This window comes from Corylus avellana, chromosome 10 (genome assembly GCF_965113065.1).
Source record: "Corylus avellana chromosome 10, dhCorAvel1.hap1.2, whole genome shotgun sequence".
NCBI classification, from domain to species: Eukaryota; Viridiplantae; Streptophyta; class Magnoliopsida; order Fagales; family Betulaceae; genus Corylus; species Corylus avellana.
In genome coordinates, this window is record NC_142499.1 from 4569510 (window position 1) to 4591751 (window position 22242).

Here is a 22242-nt window from a genome sequence, read left to right on the forward strand (position 1 = left end):
CTATTTAAAGTGAAATTAATGGAGTAGATTTGATTTACGTCTATTTTCTGTTTTGTTGCATCTTACGGTATATATGGTACCACATTATTTAAAAAATTTAAATGAAATGACAATATATTTACTTATGACAGCTTATATATCATTAGATCTATGCAATCTAATAAGAATCATGAAATATATCTTCTCAATTTCACTTGAAATGAAGAGGATCTTAATTTTTTATTTTTTTATACTAATTAACGAAATTGGATCATAAATTCCTTTTAGTACTATAACAAAGACTTAAAATAACTAAACTAATCCCACGCAAGCTACATAAGTCTATATAAATGCTAGACTTATAACATTTTTATAACTTATTAACACGTGTCATTATATATGTAATTTGAGCCACGTTAGCTATTAAATTGTTTTTAATTACATGTTAACACGTGTCAACAAATTTTATATATATATATATTACATTTTTGTCATACTTTATTGATGTGCGTGCACCGCTAATCACACCTTAAATAAGCCTTCTTTTTCTTAAAGAAAGAAAGAAAAAAAAAAAAAAAAAAAAACCTAATGACATTTGAGGAGTCTAGAGTCAATATGACTGCCCCAAACTTATAACGGTTGAAAAATGATATTTAGTAGATTCTCATACAAATGTCATACAATTATGATGATGTGACAGTGAATATTATACATTGATTTTTATTTGAGAAATGCTAGGGGTCAATAAGTTACACATATTTGACCTATATTCTCTTATAATCAACCATTGAATTTATGAAATTCACCATTAACTTATGTAAGATCTACATAAGCTTACAAATCTAATGGTTGATTATAAGGGAATGTAGATCAAATATGGAGAACTTATTGACTCATAATATTTTTTTTTTTATTTTTACAAGCCCTGATTAATCTAAGGGTTGATTTTTACTGCCACATCATCATAGTTGTATGACATGAGCATTACTCGTAACGGTTATACACTTACAAGAAAGAAAAGAAAAGAAAAAAAAAAAAAAAAAAAAAAGGGGGTTAAGCGTTAACTAGCGACCAAACAAACCACAAAAACGGCCAGTAACGGTATTTTCCTAGATTCTGTTCATATATTAGATATAAGAAAGAAAGAAATAAAATAATAGATTCTATCTTGTAATACTAATCAAAATGAATTAAGTAAAAAAAAAAATTGCTCCACTCGCCTTTACTTCTCTATTGTGTAGATCAACTCACTCGATCCCACGCGCCACGCGCCACGCGCCACTCCCTTCACTCATCTTCTATAAAAGCAATCCCACCACCAGCCAAACTGATCCTCCTCTCACTCCTTTGGCTTTATTTTTCCACCATGGCTGACCCCTACTCAAATTTCTTCACAGGTCTCTTCAAATTCAACCCTATCCACCATTACCCACCTTCAAACTCAAACCCTCCTCCCCACCCTCCTCCTCCTCCTTTTGCTCACAACTTCTTCATCAACTACCAAACCCCTCCCCCCTCCCCTCCCCTCAAGGAAGCTCTCCCCCTCCTCACCTTGAGCCCCACAAGACAAGAGCAGCAGCAGCAGCAGCAAGATAGACAAGAGTATTGGAGGAGTAGTAGTAGTACTAGTACTGCCATGGATGTCGACAAGATGATGATCAGCAAGCAAATTACAGAAGAAGATGATGATGATGGTGATGATGACGAGGCGGCGGCTGTCACTGTCGCACTCCACATAGGATTGCCTAGCCCTAGTGCTGCTGAGATGGCTTCTGTTCTCTCTGCTTCTTCCTCAGAGATCGCTGATAAAGATCATGGAGATGGTGATGATTCTTCCGCCGGATATTCCGTCAACAGGCTCAACAAGGCCGGTCCGTATTGGATCCCCACCCCTTCTCAGATTCTCATTGGCCCAACACAATTCTCTTGCCCTGTTTGTTGCAAGACCTTCAACAGATATAACAACATGCAGGCAAGTTTCTAGCTTCCACATGGATTAATATATATTTTCTTTCATTTTCAAAATAATTTAGGGAAAATAAATTGAGTAGGGGCCTTCCTTTCCCTTTTTTTTTTTTTTTTTTTTTTTTTTTTTTTTTTTTCCTGTTTTGAGTCTTCAACTCTACTTTCTCCTATGCTGGATTTAAAGAGGAAAAGTAGATTAATTGATCATCCTGTGGCTAGCTATTTCTCTGGGATTTACCATTTTCAAATCCTTTTTCTTTCTTTCTGCATGGTTTCTGGTTACAATTATTGGGTTTTGAATAAATCTTTTCTGATCCCAACCGAGCCGGAGATCAGTATTATTCAGTACCTTCTTCCCCTTTATGTGATTGAACAATACGTGCTATGTTCCTTATGCTTTTAGTACTTTGAAGTCTGTGCTGCACACGTTGGCTCGCCCGTAGAACTGAAAATCTCACAGATCATCAACTTTATCCATCCATCAACGATTCATTTCAGCTCTCTTTCTGATCCTTCACTCTGCTGCAATACTGTTAACCGACATGAAAACCCCATCAGAAATAACCAATTTTGGATAGATATACGTTCAAAGCAAACCCATTTTCCTTTAGGGTTGTGTAAGCTCAACCAAAAAAAATATATATATATATTCTGCTAAATAATATTACCCGAATTGATATATATATTTTTTTGGGTGTTTATGTTTATTGTGAAATTTAATAATTTGTTGGGTTTGTGACAAAATTGTGTAGATGCATATGTGGGGGCATGGTTCACAGTATAGAAAAGGGCCTGAATCTCTGAGGGGAACCCAACCAACTGGGATGCTGAGGCTGCCTTGTTATTGCTGTGCAGCGGGGTGCAGGAACAACATAGATCATCCGAGAGCAAAGCCGCTAAAAGATTTTAGAACTCTTCAGACACATTACAAGAGGAAGCATGGGATTAAACCCTTCATGTGCAGAAAATGTGGCAAGGCATTTGCGGTGAGGGGGGATTGGAGAACCCATGAGAAAAACTGTGGGAAACTTTGGTATTGCATTTGTGGGTCTGATTTCAAGCACAAGAGATCTCTTAAAGACCATATAAAGGCATTTGGAAGCGGCCATGCAGCATATGGCATCGATGCTTTTGAAGAGGAAGATGAACCGGCATCCGAAGTAGAGCAAGATAATGAGTCAATGCAGTGATATTAAAAAGCAAATTGGTAAAAAGTTTAATTATCACCTCATTTCCATTATTATATATATATCCCCCTGGCTTTCTTTCTCAAAACTGTAGTATATATGCATCACTTTACTTGGAGAGCCAAATTTTTTGTTTTTTTTTTTTTTTTTCCTGTTTCTTTTCTCCTTTCTCTTTAGCATTGTAGGATCCAAACACATCCATTCGTAGGCCAAGCTTTTGTAAATCCATTTTCCTTATGTTGATCTCTTGACTTCTAGCTACCTCTTTCCTCCTACTGATCATCTGCTTGCAGTCCTAGCCTTGACAATGCTGAAATATATATATATAATGAATCACTAAGAATGAAGAATGTGGTTTTGAACCAATTAGAATTTCTCCATTTTATTTGAATGGGATAATATTCAGATATATTGAAAGGGTTTTTTTGTTGCTTCAAAAAGTGAAAAGACAAAAACACGCTTTCAATATAACTAATTAAATATTATCAAAATCAAATGAAATGAAGAGGAACTTGTTCCGTTTTGAACATGATATGAAAGCCAAAAAAATTTACCTACAATAATTAGAATGATCAATGTCCCTTTCCAGGAGAACCTTTAGCGAGGGTAAGATTTTTTATTTTTTCTTTCTCAAAACTATTGACTGGTATAGGGAATTGTTGAGAACATTGCTTATAGAATATTAGTAATAGAAATAGCTACATGTTGTATGATTGGTATACAATTAGAATAACGTTGCAATAAAAATTAATTTTTTTTATAAAAAAGGTTAATTAAAAAAATATTATGACAATCATATAATAGTTACTAATAAATAACATTTCTAGTTTATTATGTAGGGATCATATCTGATATATATTTGAAGTATATAATAATTAGGACGGCCTAGATCTTGTAACTTTTAAGGGATGATGATAACATCCGAGAATAATTTTGTGTGGGGGCATAATTTTCAGAATTTGTTTGGCCCCAATAATTCATTTTCTTTTTAAGATCTTCTTTGAGTTCACAAATCTAAAAAATGGGGCAGCAAAGAATATGGATACTGGAGATAAAAAAAAAAAAAAAAAAAAAAAAGGATAACAGGTCGACAGAGGGTGTGAAATGAGATAGTCTTTTCATCCTGAAAATGAACATTAGCTTTTTGTTGGGGCTGCATTCGATGCCCTCTTGCTTTGTTTAGTGGAGGAGATATATGTGTTTGTTGACGGATGGAACATATACCATTTTGAGAGATTCACACTACTATTGTTCGGAAAATTCAAAGCAAATGATTAGCTTTTGAAGAGAGAGAGAGAGAGAGAGCGAGAGGGGTAAAAAAATAAGTTTATAGGCAGGAGGAGTAATAATAATAATAGTACTTGGCTATATTTGTCAGGGTTAGGGGATTGAAATGAAATGGATCCCGTTGGCAGCTTTCTAGAGAGAAAGAGCGAGAGAGAGAGAGAGAGAGAGAGAGAGGGGGGCTGAAAACTGCAACACTGTGGAGACAAGTTGCATTTGCTACAAACAACTGATGCCTTCAACAGTTGCAAATACGCCACTTCCGATGGATATACTGTAGAATGAAATGACCTCTCAATAATATTTTGACCAACCCTTTCTCTTTCTATACCGCACTTCTCTCGTGGACAGATTTGAAATGCAAGCCTGCAATTCTTGTTGGCAAATGTGCATATGTTGCATGTTGTTCCAGATTCAAGAACAATAATAATTATGAACCAAGTGGGATACCCATGAGAATACCTGGATAGGATCTTTCCCCCCATTTCATATGAATGCTAGGATTCGGAATGGATATTTAACTTTGTGTAAAATTAATATCGTCACTTTTAAAATAAATAAAATCATTTATGCCTTTAAATGTACGCATTTAAAATAAAGTCGGTTTTGAGAAAATGTTTGGGGTCCTCATCATGCATGTTTGACTTTACGTTTGAGGGGTTTAAAAAAAATAAGTACATGTTTGGTAAAAAATAATTGAGAGCATTTTTAAAGGTCTAAAAAGCCTAAAAATGACTAAAATGTATTTTTGACAAAAGCTTAAAAATAAAACTTTTACCAAAAAAAATTTTTTAAACTTAAAATGTTATATTTCTTAAACGCAATTTTAAACATGTTCTAAGTCTTCATGTGTGGCTTCGTCAAAGAAAGCCAAACAAATGCTTGACACCTGTTATACAACTGTCGCATAACTTATAAAAACACTGATTTTTATTGGTGAATTATTTAGGTATACAAAACTGGTATGATAACTACTAAATAAGATTACTCATGTGTCTTTTTCATTTAGGTTTTAGCAATTTAGCAGTGCCTTTTAGAGCTTTAGGTGGACAAGAACACGATATGTTTTATTGTAAAAACAAAGTGAAGTTACTGAGCCCTGACAGTTGGTCCTTCGTTTACTGTTAAAAATGTCATCAGATGATCAGAACAGAGAACTAGAACTAAAGCATTTATTGACCATCAATATCCTACCCTTTGTTGAGGAGACCATTCCCCCACACGAATTGACCATTGGGCCACTCCTCTTTCCATTATACATCTCCATCTGGACCATATCCAATCCCCATCCCCTCTCTCTCTCTCTCATCCTTTAATTTTTTTGTACTAGTGCATGAGTTGCACAGTAAAAACTGAGTTGCACAGTAAAAACATGGTAGCTTGTCTGAATTCACCCATATAATATGCCACCAATATGCCGTACTTCATAACACGGTCCATGTAACATTTATTTACATGTGTACATTCTTTTTATACTATATCCTGCATTTGCTTCCCACTCACATTATGTTGATCAATTTTTACCTTTTTATCCAGCTCAGGATAAGTTGAGTTAGATCCAGACTTTAGAGGGAAATGCTCATTACAATTTTTTTTTTTTCCTATCTAACAAAAAGTCTCTTTAAATATCCCAAATCTCTTTACTTTCAATTCTCTCTTTTTTCATACTATCTAGAAAAATACTGCAATATTTTATTAAATTAATGTGATAATTCATAAGTAGTGTTGTCAATGAGTTTTCGATCTGTTAAATTATCAGTTGTCCTAAAAGCTTAAGTTGATAGGAAGAAGTAAATTTAATCACTTAATTATTAGTTTAACACTCCTCCTTACGTGTGTGCTCAAACTCTTTTTTAATAGGTAATGTCCACTACGTGGAATATTTAATTTAAATGGAAGGTAATTTGAGGGAATCAAGGTTCGATCACAGGAAGCTTTGATACCATGTTAAATTACCAGTTAACCTAAAAGCTTAAGCTGATAAAAAAAGATAAATGCTTAAGCTAATAAAAAGAGATAAATTTAATCGATCACTTATTCATTAGTTTAACACGATCTTTATAAATGAAATAATGGGAGGCAAGCATTTTTTATTTTTAAAATTTGAGAACTCCTTTGTATACATATCCCAATACAAAGAGAAAGTATTTGTCTCCCGTTGTTGGAATCGATCAGTACTAGCTCTACCTAGTGTTTTTATATATGTTTTAAAAATTCTCATGTATCTTTACCCTAGTAAACAAATTAGGCCAACCTATATATCTTCAGCAGCACTTATTAAATATATCGTTTAATTAAACAAATTATTATGGGAATAACGACGAGGAGAGAAAGACAGAAAGGGGTTTACTTTTCTTGATTTTTGGTTAAAGAAGAAAAATCAAGGCATAATACTACGCAAGATCAGCACGAGGGGGACAAGAACTAGCATGATTAGAAACCCATCGATAACCTTAACAATACAATTAGGTAGGGCCAACCCTAGGCACCTACAACGTACAATATATACAAAGGAACAAGACCAAATCCACCAATGATCACAAATAAGACAATTATTGAGAAATTAAAGTAAAACATTTTCAGAAATATCTCTCATTTTCAATCAAATATTCTACAACTTATTTGTAAATTGCAACGTTAAAATAACTTAGAGAGAGAGAGAGAGGGAGATTTTCTAATTTGTTTCGAATCAATAAAGTCAAATGGCTTTTTACTTGAAATTAAATAGTGAATGAGAAACAACAAGCATCAAGGTTTATAAAGAAAAATAATCTATATATACTTTGTTATCTCTTATGTAAAAATATTTTAACCATTAAAATATTTTAAGCTATTATAAAATTTCATCATCATAGATAGAAATGGTTGAGGAATTGATATGACAACCCTTTTAATTTCTATGTACGTATTCCATAAAAATGAAAATATTTTTCAATAAATACATACGCCCTTGTGTGTGTATATATATACGCATGCAGTATATATATATATATATGGCCATAATGTAACACAATAAATGGACCAATTGTAAGAAAGCCAATTTGAGGTACTTTTGATTCTCAAAGTATATGAGACAACTTTGTTTGAGAGGCCCCAACGAGCAAAAAGAAAAAGGGTAAAAGGCAAAAATAATCTTGACCCATAATAACGTACCTTTGAAAAGAAGATCAGAAAAAAATAAGATAGAATAATTAAATATAATAATTTTTTTTTAAAAAAAAAAAAAACAAAAGGAAACAAAAATCCTTCTTTTGGACTATACCTAGAGACCTCTTTCCCCATGATCATTATCCATGACATATGCCTACTTTGATCCATTTTCTTCTGCCAAAGTTATCTTCCTTTGATGCTTGCAGATTCTCCAAGTTGTAGCTGTTGGGTATCTTTGTTTGGAGAATATAGAAAAATAAATAAATAAACTTCAAAGAGAAGAAAGCAAGCATGCATAGAGAGAGAGAGAAAGAGAGAAAGAGAGAGTCTAGGCTTTTTTCTCTCTGCTCAAAGTCAGGGAGAAAAGTTAGGTTTGACGTTCATGCCCATCAAATCATATAGGTATAATCTGGTTTTTAGAGAGCTATTTCAAACATTCAATCAAGGTCTATTTGCAGAAGATCCTATTAGAGATAAATTATATATATATATATATATATATATATATATATATATAGCCAAAGAAATTAACCCACAGCCAAGCAAACCCACAGGAAGAACAACCTCTAAAAAAAAAAAGTACTTCAAAGTATTAATATATATCAGGATTCCATGCAAATTAATTTGCAACTTGAAGATATATTATGATATATTATACGTGGGCTTTCTTCTATCTTTTTTATTATTCATTTTATTAATTTTACATTTTTGATTAATTAAACATATCTATATATATATATATATATATATATATAATATAACCTAAATGTATATATAGCTAGCATCTATTTTGCTAGTGAAAATCCTGATTGCAACTAGCTTTGACCGACTAATTAATCACATAGCTTGGGTGGATGGGTGATGTGTCAAATGTGGAATGTAGGGCTCACTCTAGATGATAATTCCCAATATCATGATATCGTTTCCAAAACCAGATCAATGAAAATTAAAGAGGAAACTTTTTCTTTCAAAAAGACCACTTTCAACATCTTCCCAGAAGGATCTTCTTATCCCTGGAATTAATACAGTATTTTTAAAAAAATATATAAATAAAAAAAGTGGAAAAGGAAAGGTGAAAAGCAAAATATGTCCTATATTTTTTGTAACAACAAAAAGAAAAATCATCATGGAGAGAGAGGGAGGATTGGAAATGATCAAAGCAAGGCCTATTAATCAACAGCATTTAATTAGCAGTAAATTATAAAACTCTCCAGTACTATATATTCAAATTCAACAAAAACAAAATAGAGATATTCAAACTCTCTCGTCGCGGTTTATCCTTCTAAAATTAATCGTTTTAAATTTCAAATAACTATATATCCATTATATGTGTTGGCTTGATTAATATGTACTAGAATAATTTTATTAAAAAATTATGTATTTCGCAGGTGCTATTGCAACCCCACAAAAGCTGTTGGAATGTTGGAGAAAATGTTGATAATTGAATTGGGTTTGGGTGGAGGATGAAATTAATTATAGCCTCCACAATATTCCTTAAAATTAGGGATAGGAGAAGCAAGTGGAGTGGGAGTGTTGGAGACAATTAGAATAAAGGGAAGAGGCTCAAACTGACACAGGAGGAGACCCTACACACAGCTTATATGATATTATGTGTAAATTATTTAGGCATATATGTGGAAAGGGGCATCCACCCTACACATGCATGTGTTCCCCAGCCCCTATGAAGACGTAGGATCATAAATGGGAAAGCTAATTGGGTAGGACAAGTAGAAAGTGGGATTGAATAGCTGCTTTCCTCTTCTTGTCAAACCAACTCCATAATACCCTCAATTCTAGTGGACAAAAAGTCAGCCTCGACAGGGGATCTCATCACCCATCCATTTTTCATTCTTATTTCCTGCACCCTTTCTTTCTTTAATTTTTTTTTAAAAAAAAAAAAGAAAAAAAAAAAGAAGAAGAAGATTAATGCAAGCCATAAATTTTCAGAGTCATTTATGGGATAGGTTATGATGGGGGCTTAAACAGCCTATAAATAAAATTGTATAATATTCAAGTATATGTATATATATATATATAGGATAAACTATGACAAGATATATATACCATAGGATTAACATTGGCAAGATCCTATTTATTTTCATTTATATTGGTGTATTTAACAATATTTGAAGACATTTATTAGGTTATAGTTTTTATAAAAAAAAAAATTAATGATCTAAATATCTTTTTGTTTTGTGAAAAGAATAGATAAAACTTTTTCATGAAAGGTGTGCAATGCTATTCACCACTTAAATATGAGCAACTATACAAATTATCTGGTTTATTAGATTTTTTTTTTTTTAAAAAAAAAAATGCTATTTAGTAAATTGTTATATGTGCGACTATTAGGGTGATAATTCGTGTTCACGTGTTAGATTTGGATTGTGTCGATGCATGAGTATAAGATAAGACTAGATACTAGATAGGCTAACCATAACCCGAGCTATTTAATTAAACGAACCAGCTAATTTGCGTTGAATTCGTGAGTTGTGTCAAAAATTCTCAACTCTAACAACTACCCCCACACAACTTGACAATCAACACTAATCAACCTTTGTATCAACACTAGCTTGCTAAAAAAAATTAAGAGTTGATTTTCACTGTCACGTCATCTTAATTGTATAATATTTGTATAACAATCTACTAAATAACATTACTTTTTTTTTTTAAAAAAAAAAACATATATATAGTAATTTTAATTTATAGTAATTTTATCTTTCTTTCTTGCTTTGTGATTTGTTGCCATTTCCATGCATGTCACCCATGGCCCGATTGCAGTCGTAGCAACATCATAGCATCCATAAAGGCATGGGCATGGCCGCATGGGTAAGTACTACAAAGCATATATATATATATATATAACCCAAAATCTTCCTCACTTCTTATTATGACTTCTGCCAACTCGTGAAACCATACATGTAGGGAACACATCACGTTGGTATTATGGTTTATGGCCTTACCCACTGCATATTAATGCAGCCTCTCCCATAATATTCTTTTCACATGAAACAAAATTATTTACTTCAGAAGCTTATTTTGTTGTTGTTGTTTTTTTATTTTATTTTTTATGAGTGCTTATTTTGTTGTTAAATCACTAATTGTTTTAAAATTTTGGTTAATAAAAAGGATGAATTTAATTATTCAAATAGTATTTTAAAATTCTTCCTTGTCATAATTTATTTTTCATATATAGTTGATTCATTTTCAACATAAGAATATTTCTCATTTAGGTTTGATTATTTGATTACCATTTCATATTCTTTTCACCTATTTCTCTATAAATAGAGACAATTTGTATTATAAACTAGTCAAGGCAATAAGGGTATAATGTAGTCTTTAGGGCAATTATCAGTAGTAGACATAGGCGTTTAATATCGAACCATCTCAAATTGTCTAAGCCAAAAAATAATGTTTGTGTCTTGTTGACTATTACGCTTTACTTCGATATATCTCATATAAGAATTCAGTTCATTAGATGAATTTATTTGTAACACTCACTAACTTTTTAGTCTAAAGCTTCGTTTGTTTTGATATGAAACATTTTCCAGAAAATGTTTTTGAGAAAAATGAGTTATTTTTTGTTGTTTGATAGCATGCCTCAAAATGAGTTGGAAAATGTTTGAGGAAATTCCTTACAACAATTGGTTGGCAACAACTCATCTTCATCTTAAATTTTTCCTCGCTTATGAGTCTCTTCTATCAAACTAAACGAGTCAAACTATAACACTCGTATCGGTAGCGGTAGTTAACCAAACTCTCAAAACGTGAAAAATATAAACAATTTTACACCAAAACAAAGTACATTGGTCTATTTAAAGAAATTATAAGGAAATAGAGAATAGTACTAGTACTTTAGCAACCATGTCCATACTTGTCAATTAATTAAAGATAGTAGTATTCAATTTGCTAGTAATTTGCTAGACTAGTACTAGTACTGCAGCCTCAGTGTTCCTTAATTACTTCCTTTGCCTAGATTTCAATCTACCTTTTTTAATGTTAATTTTAAGCATTCAACCAATTTTTGTTTAGTTAGTTGCATGTATCTAACAGGCATTACTTCCTCTTCCCAATAAAGCAAGCCTCTTAAATTTGGATGAATATTACTTTTGCAGATTCAATGCTCACAGCACCTTTTGTATTGGCTGACAAGTAATCACTGAACACCCTCTCAATCTCCTTAATAATATATTTATATCTTACATATTTATATCTTAGGTAGGAACAGATCATTTGCGGTTCATTTATATTCAGTTAGTTATACTGAAGGAATATTTTTGTCTTTTCACTTTTCAATGGAGCAAAAATACTCATTTATTATAATTAACGAGATATTATTCAGTTTAAATGAAATAGAAAGAATCCTAATTCTCCTATATCAAAGCATTGGTTAACAAAGGATAGCAACACCATAATTGTTTTGTTTTATTTTTATTTTTATTTTTTTTGTTTTCTTTTCTTACTATTATTTTGACCTTATGTAAATATTATTTTTTTTAAAATAAAATAAAAAAAGCAGAAAAAAACTTACCCACCTGTCCTTAAAAAATAAAATAATAATAATATTCAGGTAGAATTAAAAGAACACCCAAAATGTTTGTTTGTTTCTATGGGTGCCCTTTTACTAAGAAAATGGGGGGCACCTTCATGTTTGTGCGATGTTGATCATTTTTCGAGCCTTGAGTGGATGGAGGAACACTACTTTTTTCTCTTCCCTCTTTTGCTTTTGTGTTTTTTTTTTTTTAGCTCCTTGAGTGAAGGGTGTCTTTATCTCCCTTTTCCCCATACTCCTTTCTATTAATAAAACTTTGGGAAATCCAATCAAAACCACAACTTTTTCTAAATGACGGGAAAGATGATTAAACAGACAGCTTTTTCTCCCAACTAATTAATGCCTTTCACAAATTTATGTTTCTTACAATGACATGCATGTTCTTATTCTAACCCATTTCACTGACATCATGTGCAGTAAAATCACTCCGACACAAACACACAAGGACTCCTTATTTATTTCATCCACAATCTACCCAACATGTACGAAGTCTCAGAGGTTGTTCTCATAGATTTCAGCTTTATATATTGGCATATATAAGCAAATTTCCGAGTCTACATATAGCTACCAAAAGAATTATCCTAACTTCCTAAGGGACTAGAAAGTGAGGTTGCTCATGCTTTAAGCAAATTCCCATTTAGATTATCTTTTTTCTTGTGCTTTTGACCAAGGCCCTGTTTGTTTGAAGCTCTGTGATGGGGGTTAGTTGCCCATTCATCATCATCATTAATAACATTAATTATGACAATAATAATGATAGTTGCATTTCTGGGCAAGTTAGAATAGATTAAAATGAAAACCGATGAGTAATGCTATGCCTGTGGCTGTAACTCTTTTATAACATCTTGACGTGTCCGTATGTGATTAGGGTCTACGTTATAAGCCAATCACGTGTTGATATGCATTAACAAATTATAAAATAATTATATGTAGGTCTAATATTTTTTAAAATGGATATGGATGCACAAGAGAACATACCTCACAAATACAAACTAAACATACCCATTTGGATGGAGAGTAGAAGGGATTGAGATCTTCAACAATTACTTACTCAAGTTGATAACAATTTGGACACGTAATGTGAGTAGGGCTGTTAAGTGAGTGAAGCGTCTGGCGAGTAAGCTCGAGTTCGGCTCGAATATTAAATGAAACGCTTCATGAATATAAATCCTAGCTCGAATATTAAACGAAGTAAGCTCAGCTCGACTCGGCTAAGCTTGTGAACAGCTCGTATAAGCTCGTAGGTGTATATATATATATAAAACTAAGTAATACATAATTAATTATAAATCCCATAATTATTAAAACCTTAAAATTACATTTATATTTAAGCGTTAGAGAATGAAAAATTCTAGACCCTTCGTGATCAAAAAGAGAGAGAGCAATCATTAAAAAGACCTCGATTCAATTAGAGCAGACCCAAACGAAAAGAAGAAGAATCAAGCAGAAACTATTGAGGGAGATTGCGAAAGACATAAACTATTGAAGAATCAAATAGACCCAAACACTATCACTACATGTCTGGTGAGCAAGAGTGAGAGAGTGAGAAATGAGAGTTCAGGTGGAAGATCCGTTGTGACTGGTGAGGGGGATTGAGAGAGAGACGTTAAAAAAATATTTTTTTGTAGGGGGCGTTGTCCCAATGCAGTTTGAATGCAACCTGTTAACTTGTCCCACATTGTTAAGAAAACATCAATATCCAAGTTTGCTTATCTATAAAAGGATGCATATCCTCTCTCTTTGAAACTAAATGTCTTGCTGTATTGACTCAGGCTCCATACTCGACAAGCCAGGCTAAGCAAATACTCATATATGCAACCTAACTTCTTAAACCGTTTAAGAGTACTTGAAGTTAAATTTTTTTTAAAAAAACAAAAACATTAAATATAAGAGCCAGCTCTCGGCTCGACTTATTATTAGCTCGAGCTCGATTTTTTTGGCTCGCTCTTGAGCTCGAGCTCGATTAAAATTTAAACGAGCCAAGCCTGAACAAGGGAAGCTCGCTCAAGCTCGGCTCGTTTACACCCCTGAATGTAAGAGGTCGTATATGAAATCCGCCTGCCCCGAACAACTCATATAGAGTCTCTCATATTATCTGTCTGAATTGCTAACAATTTGAACAAATAATTACCGTAAATCGTTATCCGACTAGATGAATGCCTCGAGATCATGATGTTGTTTTGGTTTATTATGATTTTACCTTGGAGGAAAAATTGAAGCCGCCCAATAATTTATGGAAACCAACAAGCAATAGATCGGGAAATCCACAAATCTAAACTCCAGCTTAAATTGATCGGCCCAGATCATGTTTTGGTGGGTCGGGTTGGCTTGTCCATTTTGTTTTTGGTATCAGAATTTTGACTGGATCTCGTTAGTCTTAAACCCAAATATAAAATTTGATCCAGGCTAATTTGTCTTGGGTCGGCCCAGTTAAGGCCCAGTGGATGGAGATTTATTATTTTATTTTTATTTAAAAGGATAAAAAGCCATTTTTAGGCAACGTGGAATTGTCCACTCAGATACTGGCTTACGCAATGGATCCGAGAGCCACAAGTGAGTGAGAAGATTCCTATGGCCCCCAGGGAATCCCAACAACAACAAGCAACAACATATACAACGGCTGTTTTGCTTCTGCAACTTGCAAACTCAAACTAAAATTTACCAAACGGCGCCATTTTTTACCCGGAAATGGAACCTCTGTGCCGGAACCTGGATTTCAAACCAACCCATTGCTTGCCAATCTCAACCAAATTCATGAATTCCGTCTCACTACCCTGCCATTCTCATCGGCTTTCGTGCTTAAATCGCCGGAGAAGCAAGAACCGGGGCGGGTTAATGGTTCCATGTGCTTGGTACAAGCCAGAGTCCGAGACGCAGCGTATCAGTAGCCGAGAACTGATGACTTCATTGGGAAAAGGGCTTTTTGGGTTTGCCGCCGCAGCTGCTGCTTTTGCTTCGGTGTGCTGCGATTCCCCGGCTCTCGCCGAGTCTCTCACCGTCGCTTTTCCTGTTTCACGAGCTCGAGAGGTGATTTCTTTTTTTTCGTTTTGTTACTATGTTCTTTAATCTTAAGCTTTATTTGGATTTGAGCAGTAGTGTAACTAGCGACTTGCCGAGTAAATAAGGTTTCTTTGCAGGTGAATACAGTTCAAAGAACACTTGTGGAGGCTTGGGGTTTGATTCGAGAAACATTCGTAGACCCAACATTTAATCATCAAGGTATGTGGGGTATTCTATTCTCAATTACTCCTATTGTTTTTCGTCTTTTTTTTTTTTTTTTTTTCTCTCTCGTTCGTTTAATTGTGTTTTTGTTGCCTCTGTTGTTGAAGCAAGTGGATGTTAGAACATAAGTTAATTGATTAAATTTATCGCTTTCTATCATCTTAAGCGTTTAGTACAAATAGTGATTTAAAATGTATTAGATCAGACATCCTGAATTTGAATATGTCTTTGTCTTTTACTTCCCGTTTCAATTAAATATTTTACTTATTGGGTTTAACATATGACAGGAGAGTTTGAGTTACATATGAAGGAGAGTGTTAAAATATAAATTAAATAATTAAATTTATTTATTCCTATCCGCTTTTGGGACAAATGGTGATTTAACGGTGGATGGGAGTAGAGAGCTGATTTTTTTTTTTTTTTTAATAACTATTTTGTTTTGTAGATTGGGATTCAAAGTTGCAGCAAACCATGGTGGAAATGTTTCCCCTGAGATCAGCCGATGCGGCATACACGAAAATAAGTGGAATGCTTTCTACTCTTGGAGATCCATTTACTCGGATTGTCAGCCCAAAGGTCTTATTCTTTTTGTGCTTATATCATTATGCTTTTCTTTTTGTTAGTTGTAGCTCTTAGACCTTAATTTTCCATTCATATACACCAGCATCTTTTAGTTTGAAAAATCTGTGTCAAAGATAAACTTATTGGGATCTATTTAAGATGGATTTTACTGGCAGGAATATCAAAGTTTCAGAATTGGAAGTGATGGAAATTTGCAAGGAGTTGGCCTTTTCATAGCTGCTGAACCAAAAACGGGCCATTTGGTTAGTGACGTACAAAAGAATCTTTTCTTTCTTTTATTTTTTGCTGGAAAGATCATGTTCATACCAAGTGACCTTTTCTGAAAGAAAAAAAATAATAAAAAATTGATTTAATGGGTGTCCTAAGGATATCGAAAAATTTCTGCTTAAAAATTTCTCTTTCTGTGTCCATTTTACATCTATTCGTAAGTTAACTAATGAGAAAAAGGTGTTGTTTTACAGTCTCAATCAAAAAGTTCTTGGTGGTTTCATGGAATACTGAAAATTATCTAAAAATGTTCTTTGTTAGAATATGGATTTATCCATAAAATAAAGTTAGGAGGGAAAAAAAAAAAAAAAAAAAAAGACGTGAGGGTGTGACTCTAGATGTTTTGCTGATACCACTACTCGTCATATGTTTCACACACCAAAAATCATTTCATTCTTGTTGACGTTGCAGGTTGTTTTGTCTTGTGTGGAAGGTAGCCCAGCTGAGCGTGCTGGCATACATGAAGGAGATGAGTTGATGGAGATTAATGGTATTCTACCTTCTGAGATTTCCTTTCAATGCTGAATATGGAGTCTTTAATTATCCATGTATCGCACTTGCTTCTAAGTCTTATCCTTTAAGTTTGCTCAAGGGAAAACCTCTTTTTATGTTTATAAAATTAGCATCCCATTAGTGTTTAGAGACCTGAATTTGTTGTTTAAATCACTTAGATTTCTATCTTATTACTGACAATAGAATGGTCCTTACCCCTTATTGGCGAACAGTCAGACTTGAGCTTCTGAAATTGTTGGAGGATTGAAGATTGTAGATATCAAATGCCCAATGTTGATGGCGTCAGAGTTCTTGTAGTTTGATGTGAACTAACATTGGATGGTTTAGGCAGTTCATTTATCACTTAGATCATATTTTCTAAATTTTATCTTTTTAAGGCGAAATCGACCATATAACTGGTTCCAGGCATTAGATTAGCCCAAAATTGATTCAATTAAAAATCGCTCCATTTGGTAAAATCTGGGACCAAAGTGAGTGACTACTGTATATTTTGTATTCTATATGTGAAACCTTTGTGTTGTTTTTCAGATGGTTTTACTTCTCCACAACACATTTGTCTTATGTATAGCCCTTACAAACCTCATGTACAAGGAAGGGCACCGTAATACGAGTGTCATTATCATCAAACAAGTTTTGTGCTCTTCATCTCTCTGAATTAAAGATTGAAGTCTCCCAGCACCTCTGCCATTCCATCATAAAGATCACTAGTGGTGAAATAAAGTCACGCTAATTATAATTATTTAATGATGTTTTGTCTGTGGAATCTAGTAATTAAGACTGGAATGCTTTAGAGTAGAATGGAAATCCATGGCATAGTCTCAGATACTGGAATGCATTAGACTAGAAATAATTGTTCTATAATATACAGTATATATCATGCGTACAATCATACTTTGCCATATGAAGAAGTTGGAATGGTTTACTAAGCTTACTAGCACTTTGACGCCTTTTGGAAGTCTGGAACTAAAACAGTGATCTCTAAAAGAAGTCCACGTGAGGCTGTTACAGAATGTTTTGAACTACAAGTAGGATTATTGAATGGCTATTAGTAATTTCCATTTGCAGGCCGGTTTATGTCATAGGCTGCTATATCCTTTGCTTGGAAAAAGTACATTTCATTTTTAATTTATCTTATAAAGACTTCACAGGTTTGTAGGGTACTTTTAGTTAGTTAAGAATGTGAGTAAAATCTCGGGGCACATTACTGTCATTGTCAGTGGCTGGAATTAACAACTTACATCTCAAGCACTCCGTTTTCTGATTTGCAGATGCGTTAACACTTAAATGGTTAATTCTAAGTACTAGCTTTGGCACCTTCGCAGTTATTATATATATATTTTTCCCTTTTCTTCTTCTAGTATATTTTTCTTTTGATTTTTTTATGGTGTACAATTTATTTTCTGGAGAGGTAGGATGGTTGTTACGGGGGCATAATTTTTCCAGTCTAATATTGTTCAATTTGTGTAACCTTAGTTTTAAACTGAGTCTTTGGGACTTCAGGTGAGAGGGTTGATGGCATTGATGGTGAAGCAGCTGCACAGAAGCTTAGAGGCCGTGCTGGAACAGCTGTTTCAATAAAAATCCAGAGTGTAATAATCATCCTCTTTCTCTTTTTAACATATGTTGGCAATTTTGCTTACGTTATTTGCACAATACTGAATTCACATACACCAAGATTCAACTTTATAGTGTTTCTCTAGAATAATAAGGCCGAGCTCTTTAATTAAAGTGCTGCACAAGAAATTTTCTCTCGATTCTTCATTCCAGAACACTGTAAGCAAATTGCTTCAAAAATTTCCATTCATGGTACATTACAGATTCTCAACTCCTAGCATCCCAGGATATGGAGCTTGGACGAATTTGACTCTTATATACATGCCACACAAGACTTGATGCAACACGGCATCCTCTTAAGTGTCACACTATTTATTTCTCTATTTTTCACTCCAACTTCAAAGTTTCATGTCTGTTAGTCGTTGCCTTTAAGCTGAATATTTTGCAGGGGATGATTTACCTCAAGTGGTGGAAGAACAAAGACTGGAATTTTATTTGATTGATTCATTTATTAGTACTTGTAGATAAGCATGTAATACTAAAACATCAGATACTGAATATCTTGCAATGGGTCTCCTTATGTTTCAAAAGAGGAAAGTTGATCTTTTATTCAATTGGAAACACTGAAAGGAAAGAACATCCATTATGATTCATTTGGGTAGTGCTTGTGGACTGATATGGATTTTTTATTATTATTAGTGATATGCATATTTTCGAACTATAGAATTATTGCTGTCATTCTGGGGTATTTTGAGCCGTCTTCTGATTTTTGTAACAATATCAAATCCCTCAACTAATTTACTGTTTTGTTTTCCAGAGCAAAGCTTCAGGAAGTGATTCTAGTATCAGAGAGGTAATGAAAATGAAACACTCACTGTGTGGTATTGTGTTGGTGTTCATTCATTATGGAATGCAATTGGTTTCTTTCTGACAGTATAGAAAGCAAGCATTGAATTGTTTGATGCAAAAGCATGCATCTTCCCTGGCTTGTTGTTACATTATACCTTCATAATTATATTCTTCGATGAACTGATATAGAAACTTGCCTCATCTGCTTGAAGGTCAAAGTACCTCGGGAGTACATTAAGCTTTCTCCCTTATCAAGTGCCATCATCCCTCATAAAACTGCAGATGGCCGTCTGACAAAAACTGGTTACGTTAAGCTGACAGCTTTCTCTCAGGTTGTTATAACTTCTGTTATCTCTAGGGCATTCAAAGGTGCCACTTATTTTCTTTGATTTGGCATATTATCAAATGGATCCGCTGTGAACTGGAATTTATAAGCATGAGATATGTTTTCCATATGAATCATTACAAGCCTCCCTGTTTCATGACAGACTGCTGCTGCTGATATGGAACTTGCAATTCATGAAATGGAAAGTCAGGATGTACAAGCTTATATACTTGATCTGCGGAATAATCCGGTACTTTTCTTTACTTATTTTGCAAATAGAAAATCTTGCAAGGTTCCTTTTCTGACCTCAAATTTTTGTTCCATAATGTTTTTCTTTCTTCTTTTTATAGGGGGGGCTGGTAAAAGCAGGACTTGACGTTGCCCAAATATGGCTAGATGGGGATGAGACTCTTGTGAACACAGTTGATCGAGATGGAAACATGTCACCCATAAGCATGATCGATGGGCATGCCATAACTCATGATCCACTTGTTGTGCTTGTAAGTATCTAACTCTTACATATGTAAACTTCTTATCAACATGAAGCCATGTAAATCGTTCTTAATTTCTTTTCAATTTGTTATCCATGTAGAACAATGTGAATCATATTTTTCTTCTTTTTACATTTTGCTTCTATAACAAAATGGTCCCTTAGTACAAATTCCAGTCTTTTTTTTTGGCAGCCCTTATAAAGCTACAATTTTATAATCAAATAAAAAAGTGTGTAAAAAAATTAAAAATAAAATAATGGTTTGAGGGTGGCCAAGCCACCCGCCCATGGGTGGTCACCCATTCCCACTAATCTGTTCTGGGGGTAGTTTGGCCACCTCTAGAATCAGCTAAAAGGGGTGGCCAAATTACCCCTAAAGGTGATTTCGACCACCCCAATTGTCCTTGAAGATGATTCAGCCACCTTTAGAGGCTAATTTTGGGGGTGGGTTGAATCATCCCCAAAAGTCTCGACCACTCCCAAAACGAGCCAAATGGGATGGCTGACCACCTCCAGGCCTATGAGGATGTTTTGGTCACTTCAAACCAATTATTCTTTTGTTTTTTTTTTAATAATTTGTTATATGTGGATAAAATTGTAAGCTTATGAGGTCTCTGTCAGAAAAATTACTCGAATTTACATGAAGGGATGATTTTTTTACAGAGGCATACCCCATGGATTTATAAGTTAAATTTCAAGTCACAGGCCAACCAACATGAATTGATGTAAATCAATTGATTTTATGCTTTAGGTGTGAGCTTTCCATATGTCTTAACTGTCTTTTTGAATCTTACGTTCTTATCTTTTTTAGGTGGTTCATTTTATTGTTTCGTTCTGAAAAATATATGGATTGTTCTTGTGATCCTTCCACAATTGAATTGCAATCTTATGCCCATTGGCTCTGAGTATTACCCTAAAAACGTGAAGCTCTGGTGCAATTATTCTGGATGTTTTTCTGGTCACTGTTTGACAGAGATTGGCTTATGGGGTAGATAGCTTGTGGATTAGGTGTTGGTTGTTTCTTTGTTTGAGTTGCATAGCTTGTTGTCCTGCTGTTTTGCTGGAGGGAGATGTATTCTTTGTTTTGTGGTTGCAAAAATTCATTCATGGAAAAAAAAGAGTTTTATTTACATCATTAAGCCCTCAATAATTATGATGGCCAAATTTTTCACCGCTTGAAACAGGTCAATGAGGGAAGCGCAAGCGCAAGTGAGATTTTGGCAGGAGCACTACACGACAATGGCAGGGCTATACTTGTTGGGCACAAAACCTTTGGGAAAGGAAAAATTCAGGTATTTTTGGTTCTCATAAAGCAACACAGTTTTTTTAGCCTATTATAGCATTTCCCAAAGATTTAATCCATTGAAGCAATGTATCCTTATCTCAAATTGATACAATTCCTAATTCAAAAAGGTGAACACTTTTAAGTGCTTCTGATGATTTTATGACACTCTGAACTGTTGAGTTCATTCAATTCCAAGGGCTCTGCTCTCTCTAACATGTCATTAACCTGTTTCCAACTTTTCCAACCACCTTTGTCAAGGTTAAATCATAGGTTTCTATAATTGTTTGAGCTTATTCGCTGCATTGATTCTGACTTGATCTTTCTACAGAGCGTCACGGAGCTCCATGACGGGTCAGCTCTCTTCGTAACGGTTGCAAAGTATCTTTCGCCGGCACTTCATGACATAGATCAGGTTGGTATAAGTCCTGATGTGCAGTGCACAGCAGACATGCTGAATTCTCCCAAAGATTGGTCGTTTAAGGAGAAGAGCTCAGTTTCATCTCTGGAAGCGGATTCCTGCATCATGGTAGCAGAGCATGAATTGGACATTCAACAGTCCAAAGGGACTGCCTCCTGAAAGATGGATTGCGTTGTCATATAGCTTTGTACCCTAGAAAAATGGATGTATAGATGTTTAGCAAGAATATGTATATGTCACAACAGTTACTGTGCATGTGCTTGTATATTGTTATTTAGTTATATTTCAAAGCAATATTACAGCATGCTTAGAGATTTCTCACTTCTCTCATTATTGAAGATGTGGAAACTAATACGTTTGTTTTCACCTTCCACTCTATTCAAGAACTTGAACTTGTGTTGGATGCCTCCTAGAATATAAGAGGTCATCCTCTTTTTCTCAAGCCATGGGAGCCAAATTTCACGAGGAATTCTAAAAGTTTATTTTGTGTTACTTAAAAAATGAGGTGATTTTTAAAATCACCATTTGATCAATCATAAGCTTAATGGTAATTTCAAGAGCAACATTATCCTTGTACGGACACAAAAATGACGCAAGATGAATTGGTGAATTTGTAGTATTAA

General features: G+C 34.1%; 2 protein-coding genes across 2 annotated transcripts; both read left to right on the forward strand.

The window, feature by feature from the left end:
• The first annotated feature begins 1330 nt into the window (after positions 1-1330).
• Positions 1331-3394, forward strand: NTT (C2H2-type zinc finger family protein). Its single transcript, XM_059607574.2, has 2 exons — positions 1331-1951; positions 2697-3394. The coding sequence occupies exons 1-2, from the start codon at positions 1346-1348 to the stop codon at positions 3132-3134; spliced, it is 1044 nt and encodes a 347-aa protein (XP_059463557.1). The 5' UTR covers positions 1331-1345; the 3' UTR covers positions 3135-3394.
• An 11270-nt stretch (positions 3395-14664) lies between these two features.
• LOC132191791 (Peptidase S41 family protein) lies at positions 14665-21973 on the forward strand. The gene is made up of 12 exons (XM_059606890.2): positions 14665-15141; positions 15252-15333; positions 15782-15912; positions 16074-16160; positions 16597-16675; positions 18199-18287; positions 19070-19105; positions 19314-19433; positions 19590-19676; positions 19777-19926; positions 21101-21208; positions 21530-21973. Exons 1-12 carry the CDS (start codon positions 14803-14805, stop codon positions 21776-21778), a joined length of 1557 nt encoding a protein of 518 aa, XP_059462873.2. The 5' UTR covers positions 14665-14802; the 3' UTR covers positions 21779-21973.
• The last annotated feature ends 269 nt before the right edge of the window (positions 21974-22242 follow it).

Bases quoted from the DNA above. Each gene is read 5' to 3' on its own strand.
- NTT (XM_059607574.2), top strand. From the start codon at position 1,346: ATGGCTGACCCCTACTCAAATTTCTTCACAGGTCTCTTCAAATTCAAC. The intron at 1,952-2,696 runs GCAAGTTTCTAG...AAAATTGTGTAG, and splicing joins ACAGATATAACAACATGCAG to ATGCATATGTGGGGGCATGG.
- LOC132191791 (XM_059606890.2), top strand. From the start codon at position 14,803: ATGGAACCTCTGTGCCGGAACCTGGATTTCAAACCAACCCATTGCTTG. The intron at 19,927-21,100 runs GTAAGTATCTAA...CGCTTGAAACAG, and splicing joins ATGATCCACTTGTTGTGCTT to GTCAATGAGGGAAGCGCAAG. The intron at 21,209-21,529 runs GTATTTTTGGTT...ATCTTTCTACAG, and splicing joins TTGGGAAAGGAAAAATTCAG to AGCGTCACGGAGCTCCATGA.